The 17,049-nt window shown below is 38.7% G+C and overlaps 1 protein-coding gene and 1 long non-coding RNA gene across 2 annotated transcripts in view; one reads left to right on the forward strand and one right to left on the reverse strand.

Annotated features, from left to right (window-relative positions):
- Nucleotides 1-17,049, reverse strand: part of LOC147576806 (uncharacterized) — an 859,087-nt gene that overhangs the window by 124,331 nt on the left and 717,707 nt on the right. The gene's annotated exons all lie outside the window — the stretch shown is intronic.
- Nucleotides 1-17,049, forward strand: part of TYR (tyrosinase) — a 105,803-nt gene that overhangs the window by 45,527 nt on the left and 43,227 nt on the right. Inside the window, exon 3 of the mRNA XM_025929079.2 lies at nt 1,233-1,380. Within this exon, the coding sequence (XP_025784864.1) occupies nt 1,233-1,380 (148 nt within the window). The remainder of the gene's footprint in view (nt 1-1,232; nt 1,381-17,049) is intronic.

The raw sequence follows: 17,049 nt of genomic DNA on the forward strand, positions 1-17,049 counted from the left end.
TTTTTTTTTTTTTTTTTTTTTTTTTTTCTCTCTCTCTCTCTCTCCCTCCCTCAAAATAAATAAATAAACTTTAAAAAATGAAGAGTTTGACAAGAAAATAAACCTAGATGCACAAAATTAGCTAGAACTCCCCTGCCCAAATCATAGTGCCTCCACTGTGTGTATCTACCTTTACCACCACCACCACCACCACCATCATCATCATCATCATATGACAGTTTCTGTTTGTTTGATATTTCCAAATTCTGAAATTTAATAATATGTCCTTAGCCATATTGCCCCAAATAGGTTGCTATTTTACAATTTAACTTTGATAAATTAACTTCTTTGTATGGTTCTGAATCTGAGTTTTATTTATGTTTTATGTTTTGTCTGCATGGACTCTAAAATATCTTACTCTTGCTCTTCCCAGGTGCTGTAGGAGAGAGAACACAAAATAACAAGAGCTCAGATCTAGAAGATCTATATCTTAACTGATATAGGTTAAAATCCCAACTCTTCCAGTGCCTGTGTAGCCTAGGAAAATTCAACTTCACTGAGGCTCAGTTTTCTCTTCTTTCCAATGGGGAAAATAATTTGTAATTGGCAGAGTTGCTATAAAGGTTGGCGGACATATGCTGCCAAAAGCATTTAGCACAGTTAATATTCCGAAAATAATATTTCTCATCCTTATTATATTCCCACTGTTAGTATTTCTGATGCAATGAAGGGAACCATTTAATGGAGTCTTGATCAACTTTGAAATGGGTAGTTTGCAAAATCTAGCACATGATGACCTGATGATGTCCCCCATACTGTGATGCAGAAGGTCACACATTTCATGTTTCCTCTGGAACCAGAAACCAAAATTAAAAGTAACCTCCAGAACTGGAAAGCAAGGAGACACAAAACAGGCTGGAAAGATCTTCTCTAAGTGAAAGTGACCATGCTGATTATTATAAAAAGTTCTTACTACTTTTCAGTATCCAGAGGAGAAATAATAGGCAGAAGCATCGGGAGGACATACAACTGGCTCCACCTAGTCCATCTGGTTAATCAGTCCACTGTCCCCAGATTAATACCCTTAAATTCCACCAAGATTTATTAAATGTAAAGAATCCTACTACAGCATGAATTTTATTACTTTGAATTAAGCTCTCAAATGTAGTTGTAAACTAAATGAGATAATCACTGAGATTTTCAACTACCAGGGCCAACTCATTTTTTCTTTTCAATTTTCTTTTTACCAACAGGATTTGCTAGTCCACTTACTGGGATAGCAGATGCCTCTCAAAGCAGCATGCACAATGCCTTGCACATCTATATGAATGGAACGATGTCTCAGGTACAGGGATCTGCCAATGATCCCATTTTTCTTCTTCACCATGCATTTGTTGACAGGTTGGTTGACACTTTTTCACAAATTATGTGCTTATTGGTATTAAATGTAGTAGGACTTTAGCTATTATATAAAAGCTAAGAAATTATGGTACTTTGTTGTCTCAGATCAGATTCTCACACATAAAGACCCTAACGTAAGGAGTTGGATGCAAATGTTTTCATTTAAGTGTTTTATTAAAGAGAAACCAGTAAGGGTGTGGGTAAAGCAGGATAAGAAGGGGAAAAAAGCCAAATGAGAGTATAATGTCAGTTGAAATCCCAGACTCAGCCAGATTTTGATAGTGTAAAGCACACCCCAACTTGTCCTGCCTTAACACAAGAAAACTAAGTTTTTGCATTACCATATCAAATAGTCATTGGTTACAGGTTTCCCTGAGGTAGCAGTTGTAAAGGTCCCAGGCACTAGTCCATTCCAGACAGGCTATATGGCTCCAGTACCCAAGGGCAGTCTTCTGAAGGTTGCACGGTCCTCTGGTTAGGAGGAAAGCATGTAAAAGCAGAGAGGTGGGCACACAAGGCTGGCACAAGGGATCTAAGGCCATCTGGGCAGGACACAAATATGCTACATTTCTCTTCAATATATATATATTTTTCTCTCTGGCGGTATTATTGTTATTTCTTCTTTTCCAACCTCAGACCCTCACATAGAAACAGATAGAGTTTTTGATCTCAACCTTGGTCTGAGCATTATATGATTAATTCTCCAGACATGATGCACTATGGCTCACCCATCTTCTTTAATGTGATTTAATTCTCCTGGAGCCTTTTGCACCCTTATTAACCCTTTTCCATTACATGTGCAATACCTTATCCATAAAGATTTTAGATTTAATCACAGGTGATGATAGCAGAAGAGGAAGTACATAGAGGAAGGTCAGCTTTCTGTTTCTGGAATTCTTCAGGAAGAGAGGAGGAAATAAAGCACTGAACCATGACAGATGAATATAGGACTCTTTTTTTTTTTTTTTTTTTTTTGGTCCTCTCTCAGGTAATTTTCTCACAACAGCCAATGAGTAAAGGGCACAGATTTATACCTGCCATTAAGGTAATACTTTCCTTCTCTTTGTTAAATATAACAAGTTCCATTTTTCCTGTCTTAAAGAAACTGAAACTGAAAATTAGATGTTTTGCTATATTATCACCATTTCTAACCCACTCATTTTCCCAGGAGTATGGACATAATAACAGTTAAAAAAGTGACCACTATGGGTGCCTGCACACCTTAGTCAGTTAAGCTTCCCACTTAGGCTCAGGTCATGATCTTATGGTGCATGGGTTGGAGCCCCACATCAGGCTCTGTGCTGACAGCTCAGAGGCTGGGGCCTGCTTCGGATTCTGTGTCTCCCTCTCTCTCTGCCCTTCTCTGCTTATACTCTGTCTCTCTCTCTCTCTCAAAAATAAAGAAAACATTTTTTAAAAATGACCACTGGCCTGGAAGATTATTAGGCATATTTTTATTGCCTTCGTGACTACTCTAATATTATAGGGATTAAGTAATATCCCCAGTCAAGTTTTATCTGAAATCAGTTTTTAAGTAAGTGTATAAGCACCAAAATTTTGATATCAATATATCATAACTACCTATACCCATATAGAAAGAAGGAAGAAGAACACTTAGAAAAACATCTTATCAGAAAAGATATATTGAACTCTTTTTATGAAGTCATTTTTATACCATATTGTCCTTGTGAATTTTGGGCATTTTTTGATCTTTAGTGCCCCATGAAGTTAAAGAATTCTAGATTTCCTAGACACATTGATGCCCTAGGCAAGATATCAGCAAACTATGGATTATAGGCCAAATCTGTCTCCTGCCTTATTTGTATTTAAGGATTTACCGGAACACAGCCACATCATTCATTTATATTGTCTATGGCTGCTTTCATGCTACAAGGACAGAATTGAGTAGTTGTGACTGAGGCCATATGGCCCACAAAATGGAAAATATTTAGTTTCTGGCCCTTTACAGAAAAAGTTTGCTGACCCCTGACAAACCACAGAATTCTACATTTATATACGAGAAAACAGTTAAAAAACAGTTGATCTGTGGCTAGCTTGCTTATATCTGTATTTATAGAAAATACTATAATTGAATTCAGTGTCTGAAGGCATGTTTGCTTAACATAGATAAGGCCATTATGCAGATATATGGCTTTTAGGCCATTTTGCCACCCTGAAAATTAAAATTTAAAATTTTCTGTCCTCCTAGAATTCTCTGCTAATCCTTACTATTAGATATCTGTATAGTTATTAAAATAACTTAAAAATAATAAACAAATAGGGGCACCTGAGTGGCTCAGTTGGTTGAGTGTCTGACTCTTGATTTTAGCTCAGGTCATGATCCCAGGATTGTGAGGTCAAGCCCCGTGTCAGACTCTGTGCTGACAGCGTGGATTCTCTTTCTCTCTCCGTCTGCCCCACCCCTCTCAAATAATAATAAGAAGAAGAGGAAGAGGAAGAGGAAGAGGAAGAAGAAGAAGAAGAAGAAGAAGAAGAAGAAGAAGAAGAAGAAGAAGAAGAAGAAGAAGAAGAAAATGGCAAAGTAGTTTCTCATTCAGCCCACAGAGCTAAGCTGATGAAGATTCTGGAGAGGGAGAGGGAAGAAAAAGCACCATCATGAAGGATAGACACCTGTGGATTGCCACAGAATATTATAACACCTGAGTTTTCCTCTCAAGTCTCTTCTCAATCAGATGGTTGATTCACTGCCATTCAACTATTCACAAATATATTTATTGGCTACCTACTATGTGCTGAGTATATTTGCCCAAATATTCCACATTCTTTCTGCCTCTATGCATTGTCTACACCGTTCTTCAAACCTGGAACATATTTTCCTTCAGTTACCTAATTTTTATACAATCTTCAAGACTAGTTACAACTTTTACCTCCTCCATAAAGTCTACCCAGACCATTCCTGTCTGTAACCATCTCTCCCCTCCAGAGTGTCTTGGAGCCAGCCCACACTGGCTAGCAAGATCTAATATGCACATCTTTTCCCAACTTTGCTTTAGTGACCTCAAGGTAAGTCTGAAACTAGCCATGGTAGGAGTAGTTATACCATGAAATTGGCAAATGCTACAAATTGAGGCTTTTATATTGAGAGCTGGTTGTTAAATAATGACCAGCACACCACTGCTTCCATCTATTAACTCACATCATGTTCTCTCTTTACCCTTTATTTTAAACACATCATTTATATCGTTCTTGATTATGTTGTTACTCATTTGTGCTTTGTGAACTAGTTAATAGTCAGACCCATGCCTTGTATTATATTTGTTTTTTTCAGAGTGTTTTGTCTATCATATTGCTAGCCAGTATATAATTAATTTCTATCAAACGAACAAACTATTGAGAACAAACTTAGCATGCCACATTTGCCACAGCTACAAAAGGGACTACAGAGAAGCCATTTTAACTGAAGGAATTTGTTTTACAAGCCTTAAAAAGCAAAATGTAATCATCATTTAATGCTATGAATAGGTCTTAAATTTTAGCATGTTTCTAGACCATTAGACCTGGTTGTAGGCACTGAGGAAACAATAATGAGACAGGACCACTGGGCTGAAAAAGCATAGTGTAGTGGGAAATATAAACCAGTAAACAACTATAGTACGTCCTTATTCATGCACAATTATGGGAGACATTCTTAGAGAGCTACATAAAAGGATGGTGGAAGAGGTGAGCCCTGAAGAGTGGCAAGCCCACACAACAAGAATGAATAGTCAAGGATCAGGAGCACAATTCCTGTCTCATTGAAATCAGTCACAAATGACAAGTATACACGGAAGAAGAAAATGTAAGTTTGCCATCGAAAACATGGAAAGAAGCCTCAAACCTCATGTGAAGAGAAACTCGTGAGATTCCAGTGGCCAAGCAGTCTGTCATCAAAATGTGCCAGTGTCGGGGCACCTGGGTAGCTCTGTCGGTTAAGCATACAACTCCTGACTTAGGTTCAGGTCATGATTTTGTGGTTCGTGGATTTGAGTCTCTGCTCTGTCAGTGCAGAGACCGCTTGGGATTCTCTCTCTCCCTCTCCCTCTGCCCCTCTTCTACTCATGCTCTCTCTCTCTCTCTCTCTCTCTCTCTCTCTCAAAATAAATAAATAAACTTTTATTTATTTATTTTTAAAAACATTTTTTTAATGTTTATTCATTTTTGAGACGCACAGAGAGACACAGCATGAGCGGAGGAGGGGCAAAAAGAGAGGGAGACATGGAATCCAAAACAGGCTCCAGGTTCTGAGCTGTCAGCACAGAGCCTGACACAGGGCTCAACCTCATAAACCATGAGATCATAACCTGAGCCAAAGTCAGACACTCAACAGACTAAGCCACCCAAGCACCCCAATAAATAAGTAAACTTTTAAAAAAATGTGCCAATGTTGGAAAAATAAAGACTTAAGGTAATTCCAATTCCATCACTTAAAAAAAATCAGAGAATGGATTTAATATTACAGTTTTAAAAGATAATATACATTTGGTTTTTACTGTATTCAAGGCACTACTCTAAACTCTTTGTAAGTTCTATTTCATTCAGTTCACACCAACAAGTCTGTAACACAGGTTCTAGTATTGTCCCTACTTTATAGATTTTATATATATATATATATATATATATATATATATATGTATATGTACATACACATACATATGTATATGTACATATGTATATATGTACATACACATACATATGTATATGTACATATGTATATATGTACATATATATACAAACACACATACATAAATACACACACACACACATATATATGTGTGTGTGTGTGTGTGTGTGTGTGTATATATGGATTTAATGTACAGAACACAGAGTATATAGCTGGTAAAGGACACAGTTGAGAGTTAAACAATGTAGTCTTACTATAGAAACAGGTTCTTCACCACGATGGGCAATTCCTTGGATATTTGAAACATAACTGTCCTTCTGATTGCTCTTAGATTGAGGATAAATCATGATCATTAAAAGATAATTCATTCATCAAACATTTAAAATTTTTACTATATTCCATATGCCATGCCAGCTATAATGCCTGTTTTATTTGTTGAAATGAATAAAAATCCTGACCTCTGGGTACTTACAGTCTTTCAAACAGGGCAGGAAAAAATTAATAATCATAGCAATGTAGCAGAGCCTATAAAAGAAGTATGAGAGATATATGATTCCACAGAGGAAGAGCCTTGAAAATTAAATGCTTTCTCCAAAAAGGCTATCCTTTGATTTATTCTTGAAGACTAGGAGAAATTAAAGCTATGACAAGGAAGGTAAGGAAATGTATGTCATACTTAGGTAGCAAAATTGGTAAATCATAAGATACAGGAAATCATGTTGAAGAAACTTTATTTAGCCAGGCTGGAGAACAGTTTCCAAAAAGTAGCAGCAAGATTAACATCAGATTTGAGGGCCCTGACCTATTCTTGGCTTCTTTGAAAGACTTCTTTTAAAAACTATATTGAGAGACAAAGCATAAGAGACTCTTAAAAACTGAGAACAATCTGAGGGTTGATGGGGGTGGGAGGGAGGGGAGGGTGGGTGATGGGCATGGAGGAGGGCAGCTGTTGGGATGAGCACTGGGTGTTGTATGGAAACCAATTTGACAATAAATTTCATATATTTAAAATAAATAAATAAATGAATAAATAAATAAATAAATAAATAAAACTATATTGAAATATTTTACTTTTATTTTTGTTTTCTCTTAAATCGAAGAAAAAAAAGATAATATAAGGAGCAGATTAGGGGAAATTAGCTATATCTATTCTGCCATTTAAAAAATTCAGACGGGGCGCCTGGGTGGCGCAGTCGGTTGAGCGTCCGACTTCAGCCAGGTCACGATCTTGTGGTCCGTGAGTTCGAGCCCCGCGTCAGGCTCTGGGCTGATGGCTCAGAGCCTGGAGCCTGTTTCCGATTCTGTGTCTCCCTCTCTCTCTGCCCCTCCCCCGTTCATGCTCTGTCTCTCTCTGTCCCAAAAATAAATAAATGTTGAAAAAAAAATTAAAAAAAAAATAAATAAATAAAAAATTCAGACAAGTACAAAAAGGAACAAATTAACAAATTAAGAGAAGCTTCATTCTACCATTCTGATATACAAAGAATTGTATCTGCACATAATTCTGCACTTTTTTCCTACTTAATAATCTTAGATATATTTCCACATCTGTACATGCAAATCTATTCCTATTTCCCAAAAATAGAGAATGAAAATATTTCCACCACCCTCCCCTCTCACCTGCATGAGATGTCATCAGTCTTCTTGGCCTCTGCTACTCTGAAGAGTAGAAATGTATCCGTTTGAATTTCTCTATTTCCTACACATATTATAGATTTTTCCCCTAAAATCTCTTTACATGTTTTGCCATTTTATATTGGGAGAGGATTGTTCTGCATTTTATTAGTAAATTGTATAGATTTTTCATAATATTTTTAAAAGTTAGCCCTTTTGTCATAAACATTACAAATATCTCCTGCTTTTTAAAATTATCTTTTAAGTTTTAATAGTATGCTTTTCACTTTAGAAGTTTTTTGTTGTTATTATTGTTAATGTTTACTTACTTTTGAGACAGAGAGAGAGACAGAGCATGAGTGGAGAAGGGGCAGAGAGGGTAGGAGACACAGAATCTGAAGCAGGCTCCAGACTCTGAGCTGTCAGCACAGACTGCTGGAACAGGGGCTCAAACAGGGGTTGACGTGGGCTTGAACTCACGAGCTGTAAGATCATGACCTGAGCTGAAGTTAGCAGCCCAACAGATTGAGCTACCCAGGCACTCCAAAAGTTGTTTTTAGCCTTTTTTATTCAGTCTTTTGTCCCTGGCATCAGTGTGTTTACTTTCTTGTTCCTCGGTATTCTTATCTGTAAAAAGAATGGATTGCCATAAAGCTCCAAGGTCCTTTCTGGACTTTACTATACTCTAGATGCTTTTTTTTTTTTTTTTATTCAAGAAATAATAATAGAATGCATTAGCACAATTACAGAGCTTTCATGGGTTTCTTAGTGACAATTTAATCATGCTTCAGTTATGATTAGTAAGTAACTGACAAGTCCAATTCATAATTAATTTTTTTTTCTCTGCCATTCAGAATAAGGTCTGACAAGGGACCCTAGCTGTTCTCAGGTTTGTTTAAAAAACAAAAACAAAAACAAAATCTTTCTGGCAAGAAGAGAGAGTTGAGCGATTATGCTAAAAGAAAGAATATTTTGGAGTGTTAAATATTCTTTTTCTCTAAGGAGATCAGATTAGGGGCATGCCAAAAATAGAGGGATTTGAAACTTTAAACCAACACCCATCAAGCAAAGCTGATGTTTAAGCAATGGAATCAGGAGCTTTCATGCTTATAGTTTCCTTGGGAAGGGAGAGGAGCTTTGGTGCCGGTTGGTGCCCTGTGGATAAATGTCAGTGCAATAGAAAAGGAGCTTTAGAAATATTTCCTTCTCCTTCACTCAAGAAGGACTCACATGGACAGAAAAAAAAAAAAAAGCAATCACATTTCCATGTGCATGCTTTCATTCATCTGTTCATTCAAAAATAAGTACCCTCTTGGTTTTGTGTGCTACATTAGGCCAAAAGGATGCAGTAGTCATTGAGAACTACTCCTCTCCACCTAATGCTTCCCAGTCCAGTTATGCAAATAACTAAGTAACATAAAACAAAATGTAACCTGTTTAGTAAATAGTGGTTTCATAAGCTAGGGTGTGTGCAAGATAAGAAAAGAGCACCAAAATGCGAGGACCACAAGAGCTGTCCTCTTCAGCCCCTGGGTCTGTAGCACCTTTGCACCATGCCTGGCACAGAGTGGATATTCAGTGAACACCTGTTAGATTCCCTTGTTTGGAATACTCTTCTGACTTGGTGGCTTGATGAAGAATGAGTAGTATTTTGACTTGTGGAATTTTGGTAGTAAAAACATTCAATTCATAGGGACCAAAACAAGAAAGACACAGAAGCATGAGATTCAAGAAACACTTTAGGAAAGAAACGATAGGTAAAAAACACAGAAAATGCTAAAAACACAGCTAAGTGTGTTTGCTGTGCACAAAATGTTAAGTATGTCACATGGATTGATTTGTTTAATACTTTGACCAATCCTACCATTTAAATGCCATTATCATCCTTACCTTACACTTAGTTCCTTACAGACTTGAAGCACAGACATAATCTGTCAGTATATGAACCGATGTTCTTAACCTGTTCTATATGCTTCTTCATAAAGAATTTAGAGAGTTAGCAGAAGAAATGTATATAGAGAGAAAGAATATATACTCTTCGCTCAACAGAGGAACAGGAGCTGCCAGAATAGGTGCTTATTTTGATCACTAGTTGAGAAGCATGGTTAGTGTAGCAGGAGATGATTCCAAGAACAAGTTGGTAAAAAAGAGACTTAGCAAGCTCAAACTGGAGAGAGGTGGGGAGCAGCAGCATGTAGGGGATGTGAAGGGGAACAAACACAGGGTCAAAAATGGAGTAGGGAGGGGTACCTGGGTGGCTCAGTTGGTTAAGCATCTGACTCTTGATTTTGGCTCAGGTCATGATCTCATGGTTCATGGGTTTGAGCCCTGCATCGGGCTCCACAGTGCAGAGCCTGTTTGGGATTCTCTCTCCCTGTCTCTCTGCCCCTCTCCGCTCATGCTCTCTCTCTCTCTCACTCTCAAAATAAATAAATAAACTTAAAAAAAAATGGAGTGGGGAGGCTTGCCATTTAGAGTTCCCAGAAGATTAGCCAATAGTTTTTAACAAATTCTGTCTTTTTTTAAGTTTATTTATTTATTTTGAGAGAGACAGACAGAGCACAAGTGGGGTAAGGGCAGAGAGAGGGAGAGACAGAATGCTAAGAGCCCGTAGAACCCGATGCAGAGCTCAAACTCATGAACGGTGAGATCATGACCCAAGTCAGGATCAAGAGTTGGAAGCTTAACCTACTGTGCCACCCAGGCACCCCAATTTTAACTGAATCTTAAACCTTCCTCTGATGTGGGTGGAGCTCTTCTCAATCAGCCTGACTGGGCAGGCACTGACTCAGGAACTAAGTGAGGTGTAGATGGAGAAGGCAGGAAGGGACACCCAACCTCGGGGAGCTCAAGGTCTAGTTCCTACATTCTAAGCATGGAAACAAAGCCTCAAGTGGAAGAACCGTGACATCTAAAGTCAGAGGCTGATGAGCACATCCTGGCTCTGCTTTGCAATACTTGTGTGACCTTGGGAAGGTTGCCCAACCTCTCCCAGCCTCATTATCCTCTTGTGAAATGGCAGTAATAATACTACCTTCTCATAGGAATATCAGTTTACACTTTAAAAACTATAACATATTATACATGTTAACACCTAGTTGTTGTAAGAAGAGTATAAGGAACTTTTTAAAAAGCTTGCACAGTGCTTTTGTTATTTACTCACTATTATCCATGTGTTCCCCTGTGTGGGTAACACCTATCGGTTCTCCTGTCACCTGTCTCTTGAGCACATGGGAATCCCAGCTAGATACAAAAGTGAAGCAGAACACTCCAGGGATGGCAAGCCTGCCTCACAACGCAGCCACAGATTAATTACATCTTTTGGAGAGACTTGCTGGCTGTATTTCCTGCTGAGGCTTCCCCTCCACGCTGCTCCCCAAGCATCCCCTGGGCCATCCTGCTGAGAAGGCTGCCCTGATCCACATGCCCACAAACCAAGTGCCTTGCCAACTTGGCAGCCTAGAAAGAGTCCAGGCAGAAGGCAGGTCCCTAGAGCTTTGGGAATGAACAGCAGATTGCTTGCCTGCTGGTGATTGCAAGGCTGAAGCTTGCTTGGAAAAGCAGAAATCCCAGGGTTATAGAAGGAGGTGAGTTCAGAAGCCAGAGAAATGTCTCGAAGTCTGCTCTGGGAATCAGATGGGATGGCAGAGGAGGACCTGGCTTTTTCTTGGTATCTTTTTATATTGCTGGATTGTGACCAGCTTTAAAAATGTTCACTGTTTGTTTTCTGAAGCAGGAGAACTAATTTCCTAGAACAAGGAGCAGTTATAACATCATAGTTGCACTCACCCATGTTCCCACAGCTGATTTTGTTGCTGCTCTTATTGTTCAGTTGAGCTTTTATATCAGTCTGCTTTGGTTAGACAATTTGTAGGTTTGTCTATCTCTCCCAATAAATCTTGAGCTCCTTGAAGACAGGGTCTGTCTACTGAGCATCTCTAGCTTCTAGCACAGAGTCTAGCACCTAACACAGACCCTGGCACATAGGACGTATTCAGTAAATACTTACTAAAGTGTTGTACAGCTGATCATTCTAAGGCAGGCAGCCATCTGCTGGACTATTAATAACATTTTGTGGTGGAGTAAAATATTAATCTAAGGGAATTGAACTGCATCCTATTAGCTGATGAAGAAGCCATGTACTATAATAACCTAAAGAATGTTCCTCCTACAATGTGGGACATCTCCCAACTCTTTATGGAATTAATTTGTTTTTAGTACTAGGGGAATTAAATTGCTTAAAGTATTGATAACTTAAAAATACCAAATGAAAAAGGATGAAGAGACGTGAGTTGTCATCATTTTTGCTGAATTTTTAAATCTGAAACAGAATGCCAAGATCAATCCAAACCCCTGGCTTTACAAACAAGGAAACCAGAGACCAGAGATGGTGACCCACTCAAGGACACAGTTTTCTGCAAAGTAGGGGAAAAGTTTTTGAAGATCTTGTGGTGCAAAGCAGGAGGTCCCAGAGACAGAATGGAATTTTTAACATGACAGGGGGATATTTAACCAAGGAAGGCAGAAACAGCATGAGTATAGGAAGGTCCTTACCATAACTATTTAGAGAGCCAAAGGTCAGAATGGCTAAAATAGCACCAAATATTAGTTCCAAGGGAAGAGCACAACAACAAAAAAAAAAGTCAAAACCCCAGGAATCAGGAGACTAGGAGGCAATAAATCATGGATTAAGATCACAGATTTTGGCACCAGATATGCCTCATTTTGAGTACCAAATCTGCTCCATCTAGCTCCATGATTCCTGGCAAGCTGCTTATTGTCCCCTAAACCCTCCTTTTCTCATAAAATCCTGCTAATATTAGTAGCTATCTGAAGTTATAGACTAGGTGACAATATAAATATAGCCAATGCTAAAAAGAAAAAAAAAAGGTGGAATCAAGGATGACTCTTAGAATTAGGAGCATTAGGATGACAACAGGACCATTACTGAAGTAGAAAAGATGAGGCAAGTAATGAAATTAGTAAAGAAAATGGAGTCAAGAGTGCTCTTTTGGATATATTAAGGTCCCTTCTGGATATGGTGATGAGATATCCAAGAGAGGCTGCCAAGTAGTCTGTTGGATCTTGGAGGATGGAACTCAAAATAAAGAAAAGGGTTGCAGACATATATTTGGTAATCTTTAGCAAATAGGCATTATTTCACATCATGGGAGTGGAGGGTTCTCAGTATAAACACCAGGTTCTCAGTATAAATACAGAAGAAAAGCCACAGTCTGGCAATCCCTATTGAAAGGATGAATGGATACCGATGAGTCAGCAAAGGAGGATGAGAATCACTGGCCAATGAGGGAGGAGAGAAACAAGGATAATAAGTCACAAAAGCCATGTAGGCAAAAATGAGGATGTAAAGAAATGTATCTAGTGTTCTTAAGAGGTTAATATAGAGGGGAGAGAAAGAACATATTGGGTCTAAAAACATGGGGGTAGTTGTGACTCTGAGAACAACAGTTTCAGTAGAATGGGAACATCAGGAGCCAGATTAAGTGGGTTCTATACAACTCTTTTGAAGGTTTTTACAAGAAATGGAGCAGAGAGAAGAGAGACGGAAAGCAGGAAGGGGGTATGGGATCAAAGGAGAAATTGAAACTTTTTTTTTTTTTTGAGAGAGAGGAGATTAAAGAATTTTTGTATGCTACTGGAAGTGAAAAGTTACAAAGAAAGACACATGTTAGTGAAAGGGAAAATCTACCAGAGCAAGGTCCTTGAGATTTGAGGTCTTCTGCAATGGGTAGGGATGGGTCTTCCTTTATGCCTGAATGGGCACAAAAAAATAGAATGTAGATGTGTGTGTATTTGTAAACTTGATGTTGGAAAAGTTAGGGTCTTCTGATTCAATTACTTCCATTTTCTCAGTGAAATGTGACAGGAGGTCATCAACTCTAAATGGGGTAGGGGCTGACTCTTAGAAGGATAAGTGGGAAAGGAAGAGTTTGTGGAAGGTTTAAAAAAATATTAAATAAATTATCTTAAACATATGTCATTCAATATAGTAGGAGTCTGCTGAATTAAATAAACATGCTAGTTGGACAATGGGTAAAAACTAGAACATAAGTTTCATTAACATCTGCTCAATACTCTGCAAGCCATTTCCATTTATATTATCTTTCTTAATGCTTAAAATAAATATTTATTATCCCCTTTTTATTTCTTTACTTAAAATTTTTTTAATGTTTATTTTTGAGAGAGAGAGAGCGAGAGAGAGAGAGAGAAAGAGCACAAGTGGGGAAGGGCAGAGAGAGAGGGAGACACAGAATATGTAACAGGCTCTAGGCTCTGAGCTGTCAGCACAGAGCCCGACACAGGGCTTGAACTCACAAACTGCAAGATCATGACCTGAGCCAAAGTTGGAAGCTTAACTGACTGAGCCACCCAGGCACCTCTATCATCCCATTTTTAGAAGTTTGGAAACTAGGGCTCAGAAAGACTAAATATTTACCTGAAGTTTCAGAGCTACTAATTGACTTAAAAAAGATTTTAATTAAAAAAAATTTGTTCATTTTGCTTGAAAATCCCTATCTTTAAGTTCTACCATCATACCAATGAGGAGGACACTGTAATCACATCAGAAACATTCCCTGTAAGGGAGATGTATTGGTTTGCTGAGGCTGCCATGACATAGTACCACAGTGTCATAGTAGAAGAGAAGTTTATTTTCTCACAATTCTGAAGGCTAGAAGTCTGAGATCAAGGTATTGGCCAGGTTAGTTTCTGTCTCCTTGGCCTGTACATGTCCATCTTCTCCTAGCATCTTCATATAGCCTTCTCTCTCCACGTCTGTGTCCTAATTTCCTCTTCTTATAGAAAGGACACCAGTCGTTTTAGAGGACCTAATGATCTCATTTTAACTGAGTTTCCTCTTTAAAGACCCTTTCACCAAGCACAGTCACATCCTGAGGTGCTGGGGGTTAGGACTTCGATGTACAAAGGGGAGCAGGGGTTGTATAACTCAGCTCATAACAGCTGGTGAGGATGAGACTCAAACTGTAGTAGAATGGAAACAGAACAGAAACTGAAAATGTCACATTAGACCAAGCTTTTAATAATGTGATGACAAAATAAAATAGGACAGCTAGGGGCGCCTGGGTGGCTCAGTCGGTTAAGCGGCCCACTTCGGCTCAGGTCATGATCTCATGGTCCGTGAGTTCGAGCCCTGCGTCGGGCTCTGTGCTGACAGCTCAGAGCCTGGAGCCTGTTTCATATATTGTGTCTCCCTCTCTCTGACCCTCCCCTGTTTATGCTCTGTCTCTCCCCGTCTCAAAAAAAATAAAACATTAAAAAAATTTTTTTTTAATAAATAAAAATAAATAAATAAATAAAATAGGACAGCAAATTGTTTGAAAAGAAGAATTCAGAAAAAGAATGTTTGGGAATGTGTTTTTTTTTTTTTTTAAGCAATAAGAGATCCATGACTGAATTTATAATTTAAGAGAAATTTGCTAAGGAACAGAGGGAGGGGGGAAGCATCAAATGTGAAGCACATTGAAATGCTTTAAAAGGTAAATTATGAAAGAATATATATGGCTTCAAGCCTAAAAGATGATTCCCCAGGGGAAAGTATCCCATATTTTTTCCAAAGGAAAAACTAATCAGGATGACAACTGATGTATAAAATATTTGCAGGAAATGCTATCTTGAGAACCTCATTTGTCAAATTATTCATAAAATGTCTTTTTGTCATATGGCTTTGTTTTATTAAGTTACTTTAGATGATACAAGGGTTTCTGGAAATATCAAAACAAAATTTCTGCCTGTAGGATTGGCAAAGCAGAGAACAGAGAAAACCAAGGATGTACAATATAAATGTTATTTCTCGCCTGGAGTCAAGAAGACCCAAGATAACTATTGTCAAGTACAAAATGTCACAATGATCTACAAATAACAATGAGGATGGGAATCTCTTGGAAACTCAGGAAAGACATATTACTAAATTCAAGAAGTCAAAATGGCAGTAATAAAAGGAGTTTTCTGTAGCTCGATCCTTATACAAAGCAATCTATCAGGAGAAAGTTACATATATTTATTAAAAGAAGAAAAGTTTTTGAGTAGAGTGCTTTTCGCTCATGAAAAGAAGCAGCAAAACCCTTTAATCTCAACAAGAAAAAAGACAGCCGTACAAGCTTCAAGATTCATCTTTTGGGGTTTTGCCTCATGTTAACATAGCATGGAGTTTGGAGGCAGAGTTCTTAATCTTCTCCCAGAGGCAACCACTCTTCCTGGCAACAAGGCAGGGACGCGGGTAGAGGTGCCATTTCTCCCATGTCCCAGCAGCTGATGTCATTTCCTCAAATCAAAGAAGGATCTGAGACCTGAGCAAGTTTTCTGCCTATCCCTCCCCAGCAGCCAGTTAACATCCTGTGCTCTTGTAGCCCAGAACACAGATGGGTCCTAAGCAGGTCCAACATGTCCTTTCTTCTGCCTCCCAGAGGCATCCAGGAGAGGCTCATAACTGGTCATATATTCTCCTTGTGTCTTGCATTCTCAGGAATTAGAAACTGTTCCATAGCTCACGTGCAGCTTAATCAATCTGTTAACATTTCAGCTGTTTCCTCCTTACCCAACTCTATGGCTTTTACCCCTTCCAATCACATTGTGGTGAGCTGAAACAGCTCACATTTCCTGTCTCTCCTCAGCACGTCTTGTCACCCATTGCTGTCAGTTTGCCTGGTTTTGTTGTGATGCTAGCTCTCTGATGAGGCACAAATATGATTTTTAAATTATGACCTATTATTGTTAAATTGGGAATGATATTCTCTTGTGAAGTTTTTACCTTTTAAGCAGAAAGCAGAGCCAATTGATGACAAGTAAATTTTTTCCTCTCTTCTCAGCCACAAAGGGAAGGCAATGCTAGAGTTAGTGATTAAGTGTCACATTGGAAGTAATGAAGAAAAACCTCAGAGTAAAGCATCAGGAGTGAGGAATGGGTCCAGAAAGAGACTGAAATAATATCTAAGACAGAAAAGTGTGGTCAGATGCTGAAACAGAATTGATATCAGAGGAACTGCTAACTAGGAGTGGTGTAAACCTAACACTCAAGTTCACGAGTAAGTGTCAGAGCTCAGAATTGAAAAGGTAAAGAAAGGCACAAGTGCTGTGGGGGTCCCATGTTCATTCAGAAGAACTCTTGTGCTGCCTTAATCCTACTGTGGGATTGACTTGGAAGAGTCTGCTTCCCTTCTCAGTCAGTCTTGTGGGGATATGCAGAGGCAGAACACGGAACAATAATGGAAATCCTCTTGAATAGTGGTATTTCATGTGTGTTCGGATCTTTGGTGCCATGCAACTGCCACATATGGTTCAAACATTACATTGGGGCGCCTGAGTGGCCCAGTTAAACATCTGACTCTCGATTTTGCCTTGGGTCATGATCACATGGTGGTGAGATCCATCCCCACATTGGGCTCCACGGTGGGTGT

The sequence above is a fragment of the Puma concolor genome, chromosome D1, assembly GCF_028749965.1.
Source record: "Puma concolor isolate L17-30 chromosome D1, mPumCon1.1.hap2, whole genome shotgun sequence".
In the NCBI taxonomy this organism is placed as follows: Eukaryota; Metazoa; Chordata; class Mammalia; order Carnivora; family Felidae; genus Puma; species Puma concolor.